This window comes from Elephas maximus, chromosome X (assembly GCF_024166365.1).
Source record: "Elephas maximus indicus isolate mEleMax1 chromosome X, mEleMax1 primary haplotype, whole genome shotgun sequence".
NCBI classification, from domain to species: Eukaryota; Metazoa; Chordata; class Mammalia; order Proboscidea; family Elephantidae; genus Elephas; species Elephas maximus.
In genome coordinates, this window is record NC_064846.1 from 154,196,380 (window position 1) to 154,212,153 (window position 15,774).

The 15,774-nt window shown below is 39.6% G+C and overlaps 1 protein-coding gene across 3 annotated transcripts in view; it reads right to left on the reverse strand.

Moving 5' to 3' along the window:
• POLA1 (DNA polymerase alpha 1, catalytic subunit) overlaps positions 1 to 15,774 on the reverse strand; it is a 349,246-nt gene that overhangs the window by 318,048 nt on the left and 15,424 nt on the right. For all 3 annotated transcript variants that reach the window (XM_049873141.1, XM_049873140.1, XM_049873142.1), the window contains exons 5-13: positions 11,306 to 11,421; positions 10,783 to 10,845; positions 9,848 to 9,940; positions 9,334 to 9,421; positions 8,856 to 9,057; positions 8,588 to 8,766; positions 3,160 to 3,272; positions 2,076 to 2,192; positions 808 to 882 (exon numbers count right to left, since the gene is read on the reverse strand). In XM_049873141.1, the coding sequence (XP_049729098.1) occupies positions 808 to 882; positions 2,076 to 2,192; positions 3,160 to 3,272; positions 8,588 to 8,766; positions 8,856 to 9,057; positions 9,334 to 9,421; positions 9,848 to 9,940; positions 10,783 to 10,845; positions 11,306 to 11,421 (1,046 nt within the window). The remainder of the gene's footprint in view (positions 1 to 807; positions 883 to 2,075; positions 2,193 to 3,159; positions 3,273 to 8,587; positions 8,767 to 8,855; positions 9,058 to 9,333; positions 9,422 to 9,847; positions 9,941 to 10,782; positions 10,846 to 11,305; positions 11,422 to 15,774) is intronic.

Genomic DNA, 15,774 nt, shown 5'->3' on the forward strand with positions numbered 1-15,774 from the left:
TCTGTCTCTGAAATAAACAAAAGCCTCTCTATGAAGCATCAGAAGAAATCCCTCTGATACATATGAAATGTAATTTGCCACAAATGAAATCCAAAACAATTCACAGTAGGTAACAAAAACAATTCACGATGACAAAATAATCCATCTTGAAGACACCCATTAAAAGAAAATTAGGCCAAGAAGCTTCCCCAAAGAGAATTTCTGACCAGAGCTGTACACGCCTTACTGACAAAGAATTGCCAAGTAAGTGCCACTCCATTAGAAGAAAGAAAGCAATAGAGTGGGATGCATTCAAAATGCTTCTGTGGTAGTTTTTAGCACCACTGTCAGAAACATTTTTGAAGTTTCCCTTTTCCATCACTGTGGGATCAGAACACTGGAACAGAGGTAAAAAGAGATTAAGGTCCAGTTAATTGACATGCCATGGCAATGACCTTGCCAATCACAGGAGAAAGAGCAGCACTATGGCGATGCTACTGACACTCCTCTCTCACCTTTTCCACTGCTCACAAGAGACACTTCAACAGATAATGATATTCAATTCCATCATGTGGCATGCATTCCACTTGACAGTCCTGCTGTTTCAACTTATATATTTAAAGATGCCCACTTGAAAGCAGAGGAAGGCAACAGAATTTGTAGTCTATGTACTTAAATGAATTTTATCCATTTCAATTATTCATTACTGTAAGACCACCTGAATGAACTGTGGGCTTGAGAGCCCTGCCAATACTTCTAGTTGAAAGTTTAAAAACAGAGAAATGTCATTCTCAACCCAAAACCAGTAATTTTCTGTGTTTGACTTACCGAGTATCTAACTTCCAAGTACTCAGATTTTTCTGGAACATCAGGTATCTCAAAAGCATAGTTCTTCTCCACTATCTGGGTAGGTAGATATTTAAAATTCGCAAAGACAAAAACTTTTCACAAATTAAATTGACCAGTATTATTTAATCATTACAAATGTAATGTCCTTATGGAACACAAAGATAAATAAAGCCAAAAAGCATCCTTTTCCCTTTCAACTGGGACTAAAACACCCAGTGACTTATCTTGGACACTACAGAACCCAGAAATAATTTACATTCAAGAGTGGCAATAACAGATTAAGATTTTTAACAATGTTAATGTATTAAATCATTTGCTACTATTTCATACGTGACATTAAGCAACTCTTATCTTCCTGGAAAAATAAGAAATAATTAACATTATGATTATTGTTCATATTCACTGAGTGCCTGCTATATGCCAAGGACTGTTCTAATCACTTCATGTGAATTAACTGAATTAACCCTTCCAACAATTCTTGAAATAGGCACATTTTTTTCAGATAAAGAAACAGGCAGAGAGTGGTCCCTCAGCACTCATCCAAGGTCAGACACTAGTGAGTGGAAGGGCTAGCGCTCACAGCACAAGCAGTCTGGCCTGGCACCTATGCTCTTCATTAGAGTTTTAAAGACGTGCTCAATCAGCCAAATGAAAACTCAGTGAGTTAAGACTGTTAACCTTCTCTTCGGCAACTTGATGCTCCCTTCGTTATAATCACTATTAACAGTCAGTATGTTCAGAGGGCTTCAGCCCCCATAATTAGGGCCAAAGGCATCAACTGTCTCACTAAAACCAAGACAATTTATCTTATATAGCGTACAAAAAAAAGATTTTTATTCCATCAGAAATAGCCTCATCGACCCTGACTTTTAAAGATAAAACCTTACTTTAACTTTCTACCAAGATAACTTGGCAATAACTAATATAAACAACATCAGAACAGTTTCTTCTCCATTTCAGAATAAGAGCACAAGACCTGCTGTAAGCATTGGAGGCAACTCATTTGCCATGAGTTATCTTCCTATTCCAATGAACATTATTTTACAAGCAGTTTAGAGAGAAAGAAAAAAGTTTTACAATCATCTAATACACTGTTTTTAACACTTATACCAACAAATTTTCATTCAGTGAACAATAGCCATGCAGAAGGCATTTTGCACAAAGTAGATATTCAATAACAATTTGCTAAATCAGGAAATGAACAACTAATAAATGAGGTTGGAAAAAGTTTATCGGCAAATACAAACCTTGGACTTGAACTTCATTAATTTATATTTTGTTGCTATTTTCTCATCAAATTCGTCATAAACATCCTTCATTGTAACTGGAGTTCCGGTTTCTTTCCCCGTATTTAGATCAATTTTCTGTTCTCCCACGGAGAGGGAAGTGAAGGGGGGAAAAAGTGTCTGTACATAAGATCTTCTCAACCACCAAAAATCTAAGTCTAAATCAATTTCCATGCTCAACTGTTTAAATATTTATAAAGCACGGTCTTATAGGTAAGTTCAAAGATATACACAGACCCAAAAAATGTACTAAGGCCAAACCCAATGCCTAACTCCTCCCAGTGGCATCACAAAAGCAAATCAGAGAGATAAAGACTAACAGTCCTACGAAATGGGAGAATAACTACCGTAAAACTCCTGACCAAGAAGCTCCACAGTTTAATTTAGATGGGGAAAGGACAGGGTTGGGAGGGGAGGGGGGATGTTAAGTCCCAGTAAAGGAGGAGCAAATGGCATTGACTTTGTTCAGTGGCCATGGAGGGAATGGTACTGCGGCCTACGCAGCACAAGTGTGAAAACTGGGCCAAACGCCATGTCACATTTTAGAGTCATAGCCTCTCAACCCCAATTATGGAAATGAGGGGTAGCGGAAAAGGCAGCATTATGTAGTAAAACTCAAGACGCTTTTATACTCTAACAAGTTGAAAAACTGAGTTTTCATTTCTCTAGCTTTTCTCCACCTCTAACAGAGCTGCTACAGGAGCCCTGGGGGCACCGTGGTCAAAGCGCTCAGTTGCTAAGCGAAAAGTCGGCAATTTGAATCCACCAGCCGCTCTGCAGGAGAAAGACATGGCAGTCTGCTTCTGTAAAGATTTACAGCCTTAGAATGCCTATGGGGTAGTTCTACTCTGTCCTATATGGTCACTATTAGTCGGAATCAACTCGACAGCAACGGGTTTTTGGTTTGATAATAGAGCTGCTGACAATCAGTGAAATGGTCATTGGAAAGAATCATCAGGTCTGTGGATGATTCGTATAAGGCTGGTGGAAGAACACAGAATGTGTGGCATATACAATTACTGAGAACCAAAAGCTAACCACTAACCAGTTCACGGGGAAGGAAGTATAGTGTTCGCTCAATGTTTTTCACCATGACACAACAGCTCACATAGGTTTTGGCTGATTCGATCCAAACTTTGCCAAACAGAAATACCACACCTGAAGGAATAAGGGAAAACCATAAGAAAAGAAACATTTCCATTACATCAAATTAAAGAGGTAATATAAAGGCACACTGAACCTGCTTAAACGTTGGTAACTCATTGTTGACACCAAATTTCTACCCGTTGCCCGCTTCCCAGACCAGTTCCTAAGTACTTACGCCATACCACACACACTATCACGGTGGTGAAATCTGTGACCACTGGGAGGACAGGAGACAGAATGATTCTCTACCTTGTATACAAACATTTCCCCCAAAACCAAAATTGCCCAGATTAACAGAAACCGAAAAAGCAAACTACTCTTCAGCAAATCTCATATTTAAACCTCTCGCAAGAGCTTACAAATCTGAGAATATAATACTAAATTCCTTATTTACTGATAAAAACTAACATCTGTCTATTTGGATAACTATGGAGCAGCAGTTACTTTTCTATATGTAAAACTGAGTTGGGAAAAAAGTAATTCATCTCATGTATCTTATTCCATATAACATCTCAAATAACTGGAAAAAAAAAAGCCCAAACCCATTGCTGTCAAGTCGGTTCTGATTCATAGCAGCCTTAAAGGACAGAGCAGAACTTCCCATAGGGTTTCCAAGGAGTGGCTGGTGGATTCGAGCTGTTGACCTTTTGGTTAGCAGTCATAACTTTTAAGCACTGCACCACCAGGGCTCCATCTCATAATAAACAAAAAAAAACCAAACCCGTTGTTGCCATGGAGTTGATTCCGACTCATAGCGACCCTACAGGACAGAACAGAACTGCCTCAGAGTTTCCAAGGAGCGCCTGGCAGATTCAAACTGCCGACCTTTTGGTTAGCAGCTGTAGCACTTAACCACTACACCACCAGGGTTTCCATCTCATAATAGGGTTCTACTATTATCCCCTATTTCACCCTGTCTACCACACAGGCTACTTAAGACATCTGGCTAGGTGCTACTCACAATGCTCCTTACTTAGCCTTACATAAGGCTAAGTAACCAAAGCAATAGACACTCTCCTTTTGAAATCCCTAAGTAATGTATACCACAAAGTAAAAATACTCCTTTCTAGATATCAAGTCATGGCTCATGAAAATGAGCAAAGAGACTCCAAAGATTTGATAGTCAACCCAAGAGATGGCCACTTTGCAAAATCCTGGGCCCCATGAATAATTATAGACAGCAGGAATTCAGCATAGCCAATCAACACAGCCACTTATCTGAGACACTAAGAAAATTCCGGCACATGCAAAGGCTACTGTTCACAAGGGCGATTACCCCCGTTTCACAAGACAGCTCATCAGTGCTTTCTTTTTGTCATTTGTCCTGATAGAAATAAGACCATCTAAGAATTTTCATTTCTGCAGATGATTAAAATTCTTAAAAGAGTTGTGTGATTTTCAGCTGTGGGGAGATGAGGGGAGGTGGGGAAGAGGGGAAGGAAGGACTGTGGGGATGATTAAAAAAGAAGAAAAAAACACTGTAGCTCAGAAAATTAAAAGTCATCCCTCACAACAGTTAAAGATGGAAAAACAAAATTCCATGCAAAGGAAAATAAAGACCCTAATATTGGATTCAAAGATTCAAATAGCTCATTTTACAGTCAAACTAATATCACACTTCATGCAACACATTTGACACTGTTTATGCCTCATTTGCCACAAAAAGATCATGGTAAACAAAGATTACATTCCCCCCAAAGTTACTAGCTGAAACCAGGTGCAGTCAGGATTATTCAACCTTGAAAAAGTCATAATGAAGACAGGATATCTTCCCATATGCAAAGAGTAAGATTCTTTTCATAATTACGGAGCATTCAGCAACAACTGACTTACTTAGAATCTGTAAGAAAGTGAGAAACAATAAAAGGGTCTTTGGGAGTACTTAGTTTATATTAGCAGCATTGATTTCACCAAGGCTCAGTGATCATTACCTGCTATCATGACGAAACTGTTCAACCCTCTAAGATTAAAGGACTTTTTTTTTTAACCATCTTATTTAACTCACTGGCATCAATCACAGAGAAAGATGTACCACGGCAGAGGACACAACTTGAGAAGTGCCACAGAACAGCAGAGTGGACCAAGGGTGAGAAGCCTTGAGCTCTGCACTAAAGAGCTGGTCACTTTATCTTTTTGAGCCTCAGTTTCCTCAGTAGTAGAACTCCTGCCTTCCATGCAGGTGTCCCAGGTTTGATTCCCAGCCAAAGCACCTCATGTGCAGCCTCCCCCCGCCTCCCAGTGGAGGCTTGCATGTTGCTGTAATGGTGAACAGGTTTCAGCAGAGATTCCAGACAAAGACACACCAGGAGGAAAGGCCTAGCGAGCTACTTCCAAAAATCAGCCAATGAAAATCTTATGGGTTGCAACCGATCATGGGAATAGCACAAGACCGGGCACCATTTTGTTTTGTTGTGCATGGGGGTTGCCATGAGTCAGGGGCCAACTCATGGGCAGCTAACAATGACATAAATGAGTAACTAGGCTGGATGATCTCTGAGGCCTTTCTCCAGCACTAGAAATTTTATTTTACCTTAGCATTTGGATGACAAACCAACAAAAGACTGGTACTCTTTCAACTGTAAAATAGTTCCCGATATTGGTTGAAAAGGCCTATCTATAACTATGGTCAACATCAGGAATTCAACATCAGGAATTCAAAAGTATATATCATAAATTGGTTGTTTTGTAAATAGAGTTTTTCTGCAAGGCCTCAATCATAACACCTATTAATACAGACCAGCACTATCTGATAGTGAGACCTGGTGGTACAGTGCTTAAGAGCTACGGCTACTAACCAAAAAGTCAGCAATCTGAATCTACCAGCTGCTCCTTGGAAACCCTATGGGGCAGTTCTACCCCATCCTACAGGGTCGCTATGAGTCGTAATCGACTTGACCGCAACAAGTTACAACGGGTCACTATCTGAGATAAATTTTCTGCAATGACAGAATTGTTCAGTGTCTGTGCGGTCCAACGTGGTAACTACTAAGACACACATGGCTCTTGGGCACTTGAAATGTGACTAATGACTAAGAAATCAAATTAAACTTGATTTAATTTTAATTAATGAAATTTAAAGAGCTACATACACGTAGCTAGTGCCTACCATAGTGGACAGTGCAGTTCTAGACTCCTGCCCTGCAAAATGATGCTATTTACTAAGAGCATCAATCAGTAAACAAAAGGTGGCAATAGTAAACTCATTTTCATGCAGGAAAGCAAGAGGGTTGTTGCTTCTTAAGGTTCTAATCCTTGGCAACTGACACTGCCAATCTGATGCTTTTGTGTATTTACGTGGGGAGGGGGGCACCGTCCACTTTGCTACACTGCTACAAGGCTTCAAGAGGTAAATTCAGTAAGAGCAGCAAATGCAACTCTGGTTCTCTGAACCCTTCACATACATCTACAGGACTGCCAATCACTGTGTAGTTTATTTCAACGAACATTTATTGAACACCTACTATGTGCCTGGCATTGTGTTGGATGATGGAAATATAAGATCCCAGCCTTCTTTTGAGGAAAGTAAACCACAGAAATGGCTCATTTTGAAATAACAAGACAAATGCTATGATGAGAATGGAAAAGGGCTCTCAGGCCAGTCTGGAAGTTTGAGAAGAGTTCCAGGAGATGACACCTAAGTGGAATTTTGAAGAACAGGCCAGATAAGGGCATTCTAGTCAGACAAAACATGAGCAAAAAGAAAACAGTATATAAAATAGCAAGGTACATACAAGGAACTATTTCTGGGGCATAAAATTTCTACACAGCAGGTATCAGAAACCTTGCTAAAGGAGCTGAGCTGTAGGCAGTGAGAAGTCGCTGAAGATTTTTTTTTTAATGAGGGAATGATGTGGTCAGAGTTACCCTTCTGATCAATCACTCTGGAAGTAACGATAGCTGGAAGATCAATTAGTAGGCTGGCCAATGTTTTGGGTAGGCAAGAGGGGGTCAGGGGTTTCACAATGATGGTAGTGAAAGAGAAAGAGAAGGTAGGTCGTCTACTTTAGGAGGAGAAAACTGACAAGATTTCATGAGGGAAGTGAGGGAAAGGGAGTATCGAGCATGGCTCCCAGGTTTCTGGCTTGGATGGGACCCGAGATGGACTACAGCACTGAGCAAGAAGAGCAAAGCACAAGGAGCAGCATCAGTATGGGTAGGCCCACCATGCTGTATAGCTCCAGGGAGCACCAGTCACACTGCTGGGCTCCAGGGAGGCCACGTGAAAACGGTGTCCCCTGAAGTTGTACAGTGGGACAGCCCTGGGTCTGGGCAATGCATGGGAAATAATTTGCTCAGCCTCAAGTAACCAACCATACTTGTCAGTCTACCTCTCAGCAGCAAGTAACAAAGAAGTAGTCAAAGAGGAGAGGGGGTCTAACCAAATCATCTCAGCCTAAGAGAATACAGATAAGAAATGATAAGATAACATTTCTATGACTGATTATATCTTTACCTAAGAAACCAACACATGGCAGTTTGCTACTCAAGTGGCTCTGTACGAGTATATATGTAATTTGATAAGCTCAAGTATATTAATGTTCTGTGAGACTGCCTCTCGGTGAGACCATTAATATTTTTCCAGTTAAAGTCAATGCCTGATTACCTTTAAGGTAAATCTGGCCTTCAAGTCTGATGATTAATACTTACTCTTATCACTCACTTGCTTTACTGACATCTAGAGACTCCCTCTACCACCACTGGATGCGGCCTCCAGGAAACCAATTTGAAAAGTACAGTTTGCATCTCCCTCAGATTCAAAAAGGATCTAAATAAAGGCAAGTCTGTTTAAAGGTGTATACTGTATTTTATATTAATTCAAGAGACCTTGTCATGCCTAACCCCATAGTATAAAAGAAAAATTTCAGGGGGGTTCAAAGAGGCACAAAAGGAAAGTGGACAGTCTCCTGGCTTTTTGTGAGTCAAGAATTCACAGTATTGGCTCATGAGGATGGCCCAGGGATCATCCTGGATTCCTCTTTTCCCTCAACCCCCACATCCAATCCATCAAGTTCATGTCAAAATATCTGGCACACAACAGGTGTTCAATGAAAATGTGCTGAACAAATAAATTAATGACTGATTCCATTTAAAGTGAATTCCTATAACTTCCAATACATCAACAGAAAACTTCAAAAACACATTCCAAAACCACATGATTTTTGTAATGAGCATCTTTAAGGATTATTCACCCTGTAGCTCCTCTCCATCAGGGTGGCTCACGCACTGACAACGAATGAGTATTGCCCTCCTACTATGCACAGAAGTGAGGGCAGAGCCTATACCAACTATAATCATTAAAGGCATGTAGTTAGCTTCCACATGATTACCTGGTTGGTTGTACGGATCTTCATAAGCATCCAGCCAGTAAAACTGGAACGCTTGTTCCTCATCTGCCCCTTTTACCATTGGGAGGTAACTGGAATCCACTTGAACTTCCTGAGGTGAGAAACGGCTTTCATCTCCCTGATCTATGCCCCAACCAGAGACATCTGGTAGAAAACAGCCTCTGTAGAAATCACATTTTTTAAAAAATCTTTCAAAATCCAACAGAATAACTGTAGCACTATTTGCTAGAAAAGTCATAAAAACACTTACAAGTGTGCTGTGGTCTCTCTCCCAGAATCCGCCTTAAGTTTCACATCCTTTGCTGGCTCACTCTTTTGGTTCCATGTCTTGTCAGTCACAGGCTCCACAGTCACCTCCTCAGCTTCCATGGGCTCATCAAAGTCGCCATCTTCAAAATCCATTGCCCCCGACTTGTCCTCGTCTCCTGTACGCGCAGCCTGCACTGTCTCTCCTGTAAGCATCGTCACACATCCACGAAATGTACTCCTGCCATGGAGCACAAAGAGCTCCCCCACACTGAAACAGCAGCCTACCCCTTTTCCTGCTCCATATTGGCACTTTGAGGCCAATCTCCGAATCAGATTTTTTTCAACTTTACTGCTATGAATTCAAATCTTTCACTTAAAACTTGCAATCACACTGCCTTTAAAACCTCTGCTACTTCCTCCTGACAGGGCCTCCTTTTGGGACTGCTCAACACCCTTGGACTTTTGCCTGACAGACTTACCAGTAAATTCAGCACATTTAAGCTGAACAGGAGTTGACGGAGGTTCCCTCCTTGAGACAGGGAGAATGGTTTTTCCTGAAGGGACTGCCTGTAAACATTTTGAAATGTTTCGTCAGTTGGGCCTGAATACTAAAAATATGTAACTGTCCTACCCTGACCAGATAACAGTTCCCATTTATAAGAGGATTTTCTGTATTAATGTAAGAGCTTCAATTATTTTACTGCTACATAGGTTTACCAAAAAATTCGTGTTTCTGGGAGGAAAATTATTACATTTAGCACAGCTGTCAGCCCTCTGATAAACACATACCAGTGCCTACAAAATTTACTAGGAAAAAAGCAGGCACATGCACACATTTATGAGCTGCATGACACTCTGTAATGAAACGGGAGTCCTAATTTAAACCAAAAATCAAAACCAAATTCAATGGCACTGCCCTCACAGAGACAAACAACAAAGTAACTATTAAGAAATCGTATCAATCAAGATTGAAGGTATTTCTACACATTTTACCTTGGGGGTGTGCACGGAGAATGGATTCAGCGAAGCTCCAATGGACCTTTTCTTCTTCGGTATCATTACAGGTGGGAGAGTTATTCGAGATTTCTAAAAGGAAGGGTAAGACAGACGTTCACTGCCATGCTTCGTTTACCACAAGACAGAAAAAGTACATTTCTTTACCTATTGAAGTCTAATGGGTAAAAAAAGCTTTTTTTTTTTTCTTTCCCCGCTCCCCCCACAGATCTATGTTCCTGCACTGGAGTTACTATAGCAACAATACTACAGAATCACTACAAAACCAGAATAGATATTAAATCCACCCCTTACCAATTTTTTCTTTTTCAAACTAAACATACTTTGCACTTGCCTTCCCAGAACATTACATTTTAAAACTGTCAAGATAAAACTACATGGTGATGGTGTGAGCCGTTTTAATCAATGGCCTCTGAGAAAGGATTACATTTCTAAATGAGAGCTTAGTCCTTATGTGCAGTAGTCAAATTTCAAACTCACGGTGCTGCTCAGCCTGTCTGAGTTCTATCAGGGACAGCTTACTGACTCTTCCTTCACTCCCCCTCAGAATTCAAGACAAGGATCTCCTGCCTGATTGTGCAGATTGACAGGTTTCAATCTATTTAGGGAACATACACTACAGCAACTCAACGCAAGCAGTGAGCGTTCACAGAACTGACTCCTGTGTATTCTTACTACTTCAAACAAACACCCACACAGCCCTATCTACATAATCACGTAGCTTATAACAGCTGGAAACTACTCATCTCAAATGGTGAGAAGAAATCAATGTGAAGATTGCCTCTTTTTTTGGTGGTGGTGTCATGTTGCCTTTTTTTTTTTGAATTCTAGCAATAATCTGTTTTTATAATTACTAAACTGTCTCTTCAGCCCATGCCCCCTACATAATTTACAACTCCCAGAGATTCACTCACCTCAGAGCTCAGATCCTGCAGAAGGTCACCTAGCAGATCATCCTTGGACAAGTCGACAGCTTTCTAGAAATTATAAAGGAAGACAGAATGAGAAAGTGCTGCACTTAAAATTTCACCCAAACCACGTATCTGTGAAAAGACGCTAACTAGTTGGTCCTTGTCACTTCGTTCCTCACTCTGAGTGCTAATCTGCTATTCACAGATTTTAACAACCACTGTGTATATATAACTCCTAGGTCTACAGCTCCTGTCCTCTATTTTCATCATATTCCATAATTCTCACATTAACTACTGAAATTAAACACGTCAAGTCAGCTTTTCTGTTCAATTTTTTTTTCTATCTCCACATTTCCAACCACAGAAGTGCTGAAATTCGCCTAGAAATCTATATCCAACCTAGTGACTGAAGTTGGGCAAATATTTCTCATTCAAATACGTATTGAGCACCTATTCTGTGTATAACAAAACATTAAATTCACATTGCAAAGTAAAAGACAAAACATAAGAAAACCACGAAGCTCACATCTGCACTTTTCTTTCCAGCACTAGCAATGAACATTGACTTGATATTATTTGGTTTTGTCACTGCAGCCTTCTTTATATTCTTCTTGTCTTTCTTCGGTGCTTTATTATCTTTTCCTGTTGGAATATAAAATATTTAAAAACACGCATCATCAAAAATCAAAATGGAGAAAGTTGTGATAGATACATTTACAATGAAAAAAAAAAGAGTAGCTGCTGAGGCTGCTTATGTACAACAAAAAACATCATGAGATTTGGTTCCTTGCTTTGGAGGGTTAGGGTCATGGTTTCATGGGACACCCCAGTTAACTGGCCTAATAACATGTTTAGTGCTACTGTTCTACATCCTAGTTCATTGTGTAGTGCCTGGGGCATTAAAAGCTTAAAAGCGGCCATCCAGGGCCCAACAACTGGTCTCTATTCGACTGGAACAACAGAGGAAGGAGAGTCAGGAATAGGAGGAAGATACGGAATGTGTGGCTAATTGCCTCCATGAACAACTGCCTCCTTCACCATGAGACCAGAAGAACTGGATGGTGCTCAGCTACCATTATGAACATTTTGATCAAAGATTCCATAGAAGAATCCTGATCAAAAGGAGGGAAATGTAGAACAGAATTCCAAATTCTCAGACCCCAGACTTCGTGGAGCCATGGAGAGTGGATGAATCCCTGAAAATACTGCCCCGAGATAATCTTTAAACCTTAAACCAAAAATATCCCCTAAAGTCTTCTTAAAACCAAACAATAGTTTAGCATAACTAGTAAAAAAAAAATATCTGCCTTGAGCATTATGCTCTTTTAAGAACTATCTGTACAGGATCAAACTGAGAAAAGCGACTTGAAAGATTAGATAGGAACCTTAGGGGGCAGTGAATTTATGTTAATGGAAGAAAACCCAGAAAAGGAGGATGAGAATGGTTATACAACTCGAAGAATGCAATCACTTGTCACTAAATGGTACATGTAGAAACTGTAATGGAAAACTAAAAGCCTAGTCAACTGTTGTCTGTATATGAGAATTTGAGAATAACAACATTAAGAATTCAAAAGACAAAAATATGAGAAAGTACATAAGGGAAAATTATTAAATCGAGCTTAGTTCCAGCAAACAGACTTGGACTAAATATTATTACAAACACTAATGATATAGCAGTTGTTCATGGTGGTATTAGGTGCCATCAAGCCAATTATCAGTTAAATAACCAAACCCATTGCCGTCGAGTCAATTCTAACTCATAGGGGCCCTATACGACAGAGGAGAACTGCCCCATAGAGTTTTCAAGGAGCGTCTGGTGGATTCAAACTGCCAACCTTTGGGTTAGCAGCTGTAGCTCTTAACCACTACGCTACCAGAGTTTCCATCAGTTAAGTATCAGTTATTACTTGTGATTGTTTAATTGCTATTGTTAGTGTGAATAAAAGCTTAAAAAGGTGAATTTTTTCCCCCACAGGGAAAAAAAAAACGTAAAGCTAGTCTGGAACCAAGGGATTCGCCTAGCAGCCTCATGAAATCATCTCTTTAATGCTATACTCAATCTGACAGAAACACTGAATTATAAAGAAATGGGATTACCAGTTACGATATTATAGCATCCTAATTTCCACCTTATGAGGAACAGTTAATCAGACATAATATGTTTTATGAACACTACACAGCATAGAGACATTTACTCATTAAAAAACAACTTCTGTCACATTTTCTCTTATGGCCATGTGTAAATCACTTACGAACTTTTCTAACATTGTCACTTTTATTCTAGCTTTCCGATTCATCCCAAAGCAGTCTCTACCTCAAAAAACCTAGAATGAATTAGTGTGGTAGTAAAATGAATAAACAGACCAGATGAAATAGAAAATAAAGAACATGAAGAGACACAATTACTAACAGGAACTTAGCATATAATAAAGGTGGCATCTCCTATCACTGGGGAAGAGCTGGACTTTTTAATAGTGTTAACAAGTAATGTCGGCTAGCCGTTTAGAAAAAATGAATCTAGAATAAACACCAAATGGATTAGAGACCTAAATGGGAAAAAAATGAAATGAAATTAAAAAAGAATAGGCAAATTCCTTTATAAGTTGGGTGTGGGGAAAGTCTATGATTCAAAATCCATTTGCAGTAAAAGAAAAGATTGATAAATTCAGCTACACCGCAAGCAATTAACAGATAATTAAAATATATAAAACAGATAAAGGACCAATTTCCCATATATACTGTTAAGGAAAAAAAAAAAAGGACCAAAAAACCCAAAAGTAAAATGGGCAAGAAACACGAACAGACAATTCACATAAAAAGATATATAAGCAGCTGTTAGTTTTATAAAAAGATGCTCGACTTCATGTGTAAGAGAAATGCAATTGTAAATCACACCAAAATGCCATTTATCACACAACAGAGTGGCAAAAATTCAAAGCTTGACAACACACTCTACTGGCAAGGCTGTGGAGGAACAAATACTCTCAAACACTGTTCATGGGAGTGTAAAAGAGGACAACCCTTGTACAGAAGAATTTGCAATATCTAATAAAACTATGTGAATTTACTCTTTGAGGCAGCAATCTTCTAAGGATTTTCCCTGAGGAAAACACTGTATGCACAGAGCTATTCAGTGCTGTATTATTTGTTACAGCAATATCCATATTGAATACTTATTCAATAGTTGAATAAACTATGGTACACCCATACAATGGAATATTATGCAGCTGTTTAAAAATAAGTAAGTAAAGAAATCTCCACGAACAGACATGGACTGATTTTCAGGATATCTCGTTAAGTGAAAAAAATAAAGTACAAAACTATCTACAGAACAGTATCGTTTGTGTAAGAAAGGAAATAAGGCCTTATTAGGCTCCTAGGGAGGGATACTAAAACAGTGGGGACTTGTAGGTGGCCAAGCACAGAATAAAAATTTCAGAATGTCAAGTCATCATCTCCACTGATGTTTTCTCTGGAAGAGATAACATGATGATTATGGAAACACAGAGATGGTTCATTTACTCAACAAATACCATGTACTTTCTTCATGCCAGTTACTGGAATCAGCACTGACATGACCAGGACATTGTCCTTTCCTTGATAAACTCACTGTTCAGTCCACCCTAATTTATCATTGAGAGAACTAATGCCCAGAGAGATGATGGGACTTGTTCAAGGTGATACAGACAATTGATAAGATGGCCAAGAACTTGAACACAGGTCTCCTCAGTTCAGGGAGATGGAAGGAGCACATAGGCTCATTCTCTTCTTCATGGACTTGCATAAACTAGAAATATTACAATTAACCACACTGTTACCAAATGGTACCACTGAAGAGAGTTTCTACATTACAGAGGTTGGTAGAAACCAGGAGGATGGTCCACAAATTCTAATTTAACCAGTGAATGGATGAATAAATAACATCCCACATAAAACACACGCACTTATTTTTTGCAAAACGATACACAGGAAGGACAAAGCAGAAACTAATAAAAATGGTTACCTATAGGAGATCCATCACTCTTTTGTCAGTTTGTTGTACTGTGGTGGCTTGTGTGTTACTGTGATGCTGGAAGCTGTGTCACTGGTATTTCAAATACCAGCAGGGTCACCCATGGTGGACAGGTTACAGCAGAGATTCCAGACTAAGGCAGGCTAGGAAGAAGGACCTGGCAGTCTACTTGCGAAAAAATTGGTCAGTGAAAACCTTATGAATAGCAGTGGAACACTGTCTGATATAGTGCCAGAAAATGAGCCCCTCAGGTCGAAAGGCACTCAAAATACGACTTGGGAAAAGTTGCCTCCTTAAAGTAGAGTTGACAATGACATAGATGGAGTAAAGCTTTCAGGACCTTCATTAGCTCATGTGGCATGACTCAAAATGAGAAGAAACAGCTGAATACATCCGTTAATAAAAGGAACATGGAATGTACAAGGTATGAATCCAGGAAAATTAGAAGTCATCAAAAATGAAATGGAGCACATAAAGATTGGTATCCTAGGTATTAGTGAGCTGAAATAGACTACTATTGGCCATTTTGAATCGGACAATCATATGGTCTACTATGCTGGGAATGGCAAATTGAAGAGGAATGGTGTCGCATTCATCATCGAAAAGAACATTTCAAAATCTATCCTGAAGTACAGCGCTGTTAGCGATAGGATAATATTCATACACCTACAAGGAAGACCGCTTAATACTGTGCTGGAAATGAACGGCTTCATGGCTGCTGGGCAGGTGAATGAAGCCAGGAGGAGGGGGAAGAGGAGAGGAAAGAGGAGGAAGAGGCGCTGTAGATACTGGGATGTGCCCTGCAGACCCTCTGCTCATTCATTCTGGGGATTTGGTGTCTTTAAACTAGAAGGAAATAATAACAGAAGGAGAGCTGTTTTCCCTTTTAAAAAAACCTTATGGGTCCATAACGGATGTTACACAGCACATGACTCTGTGTGTCTGTGTGTGTGTGTCTGTGTGTGTGTGTGTATGAATAT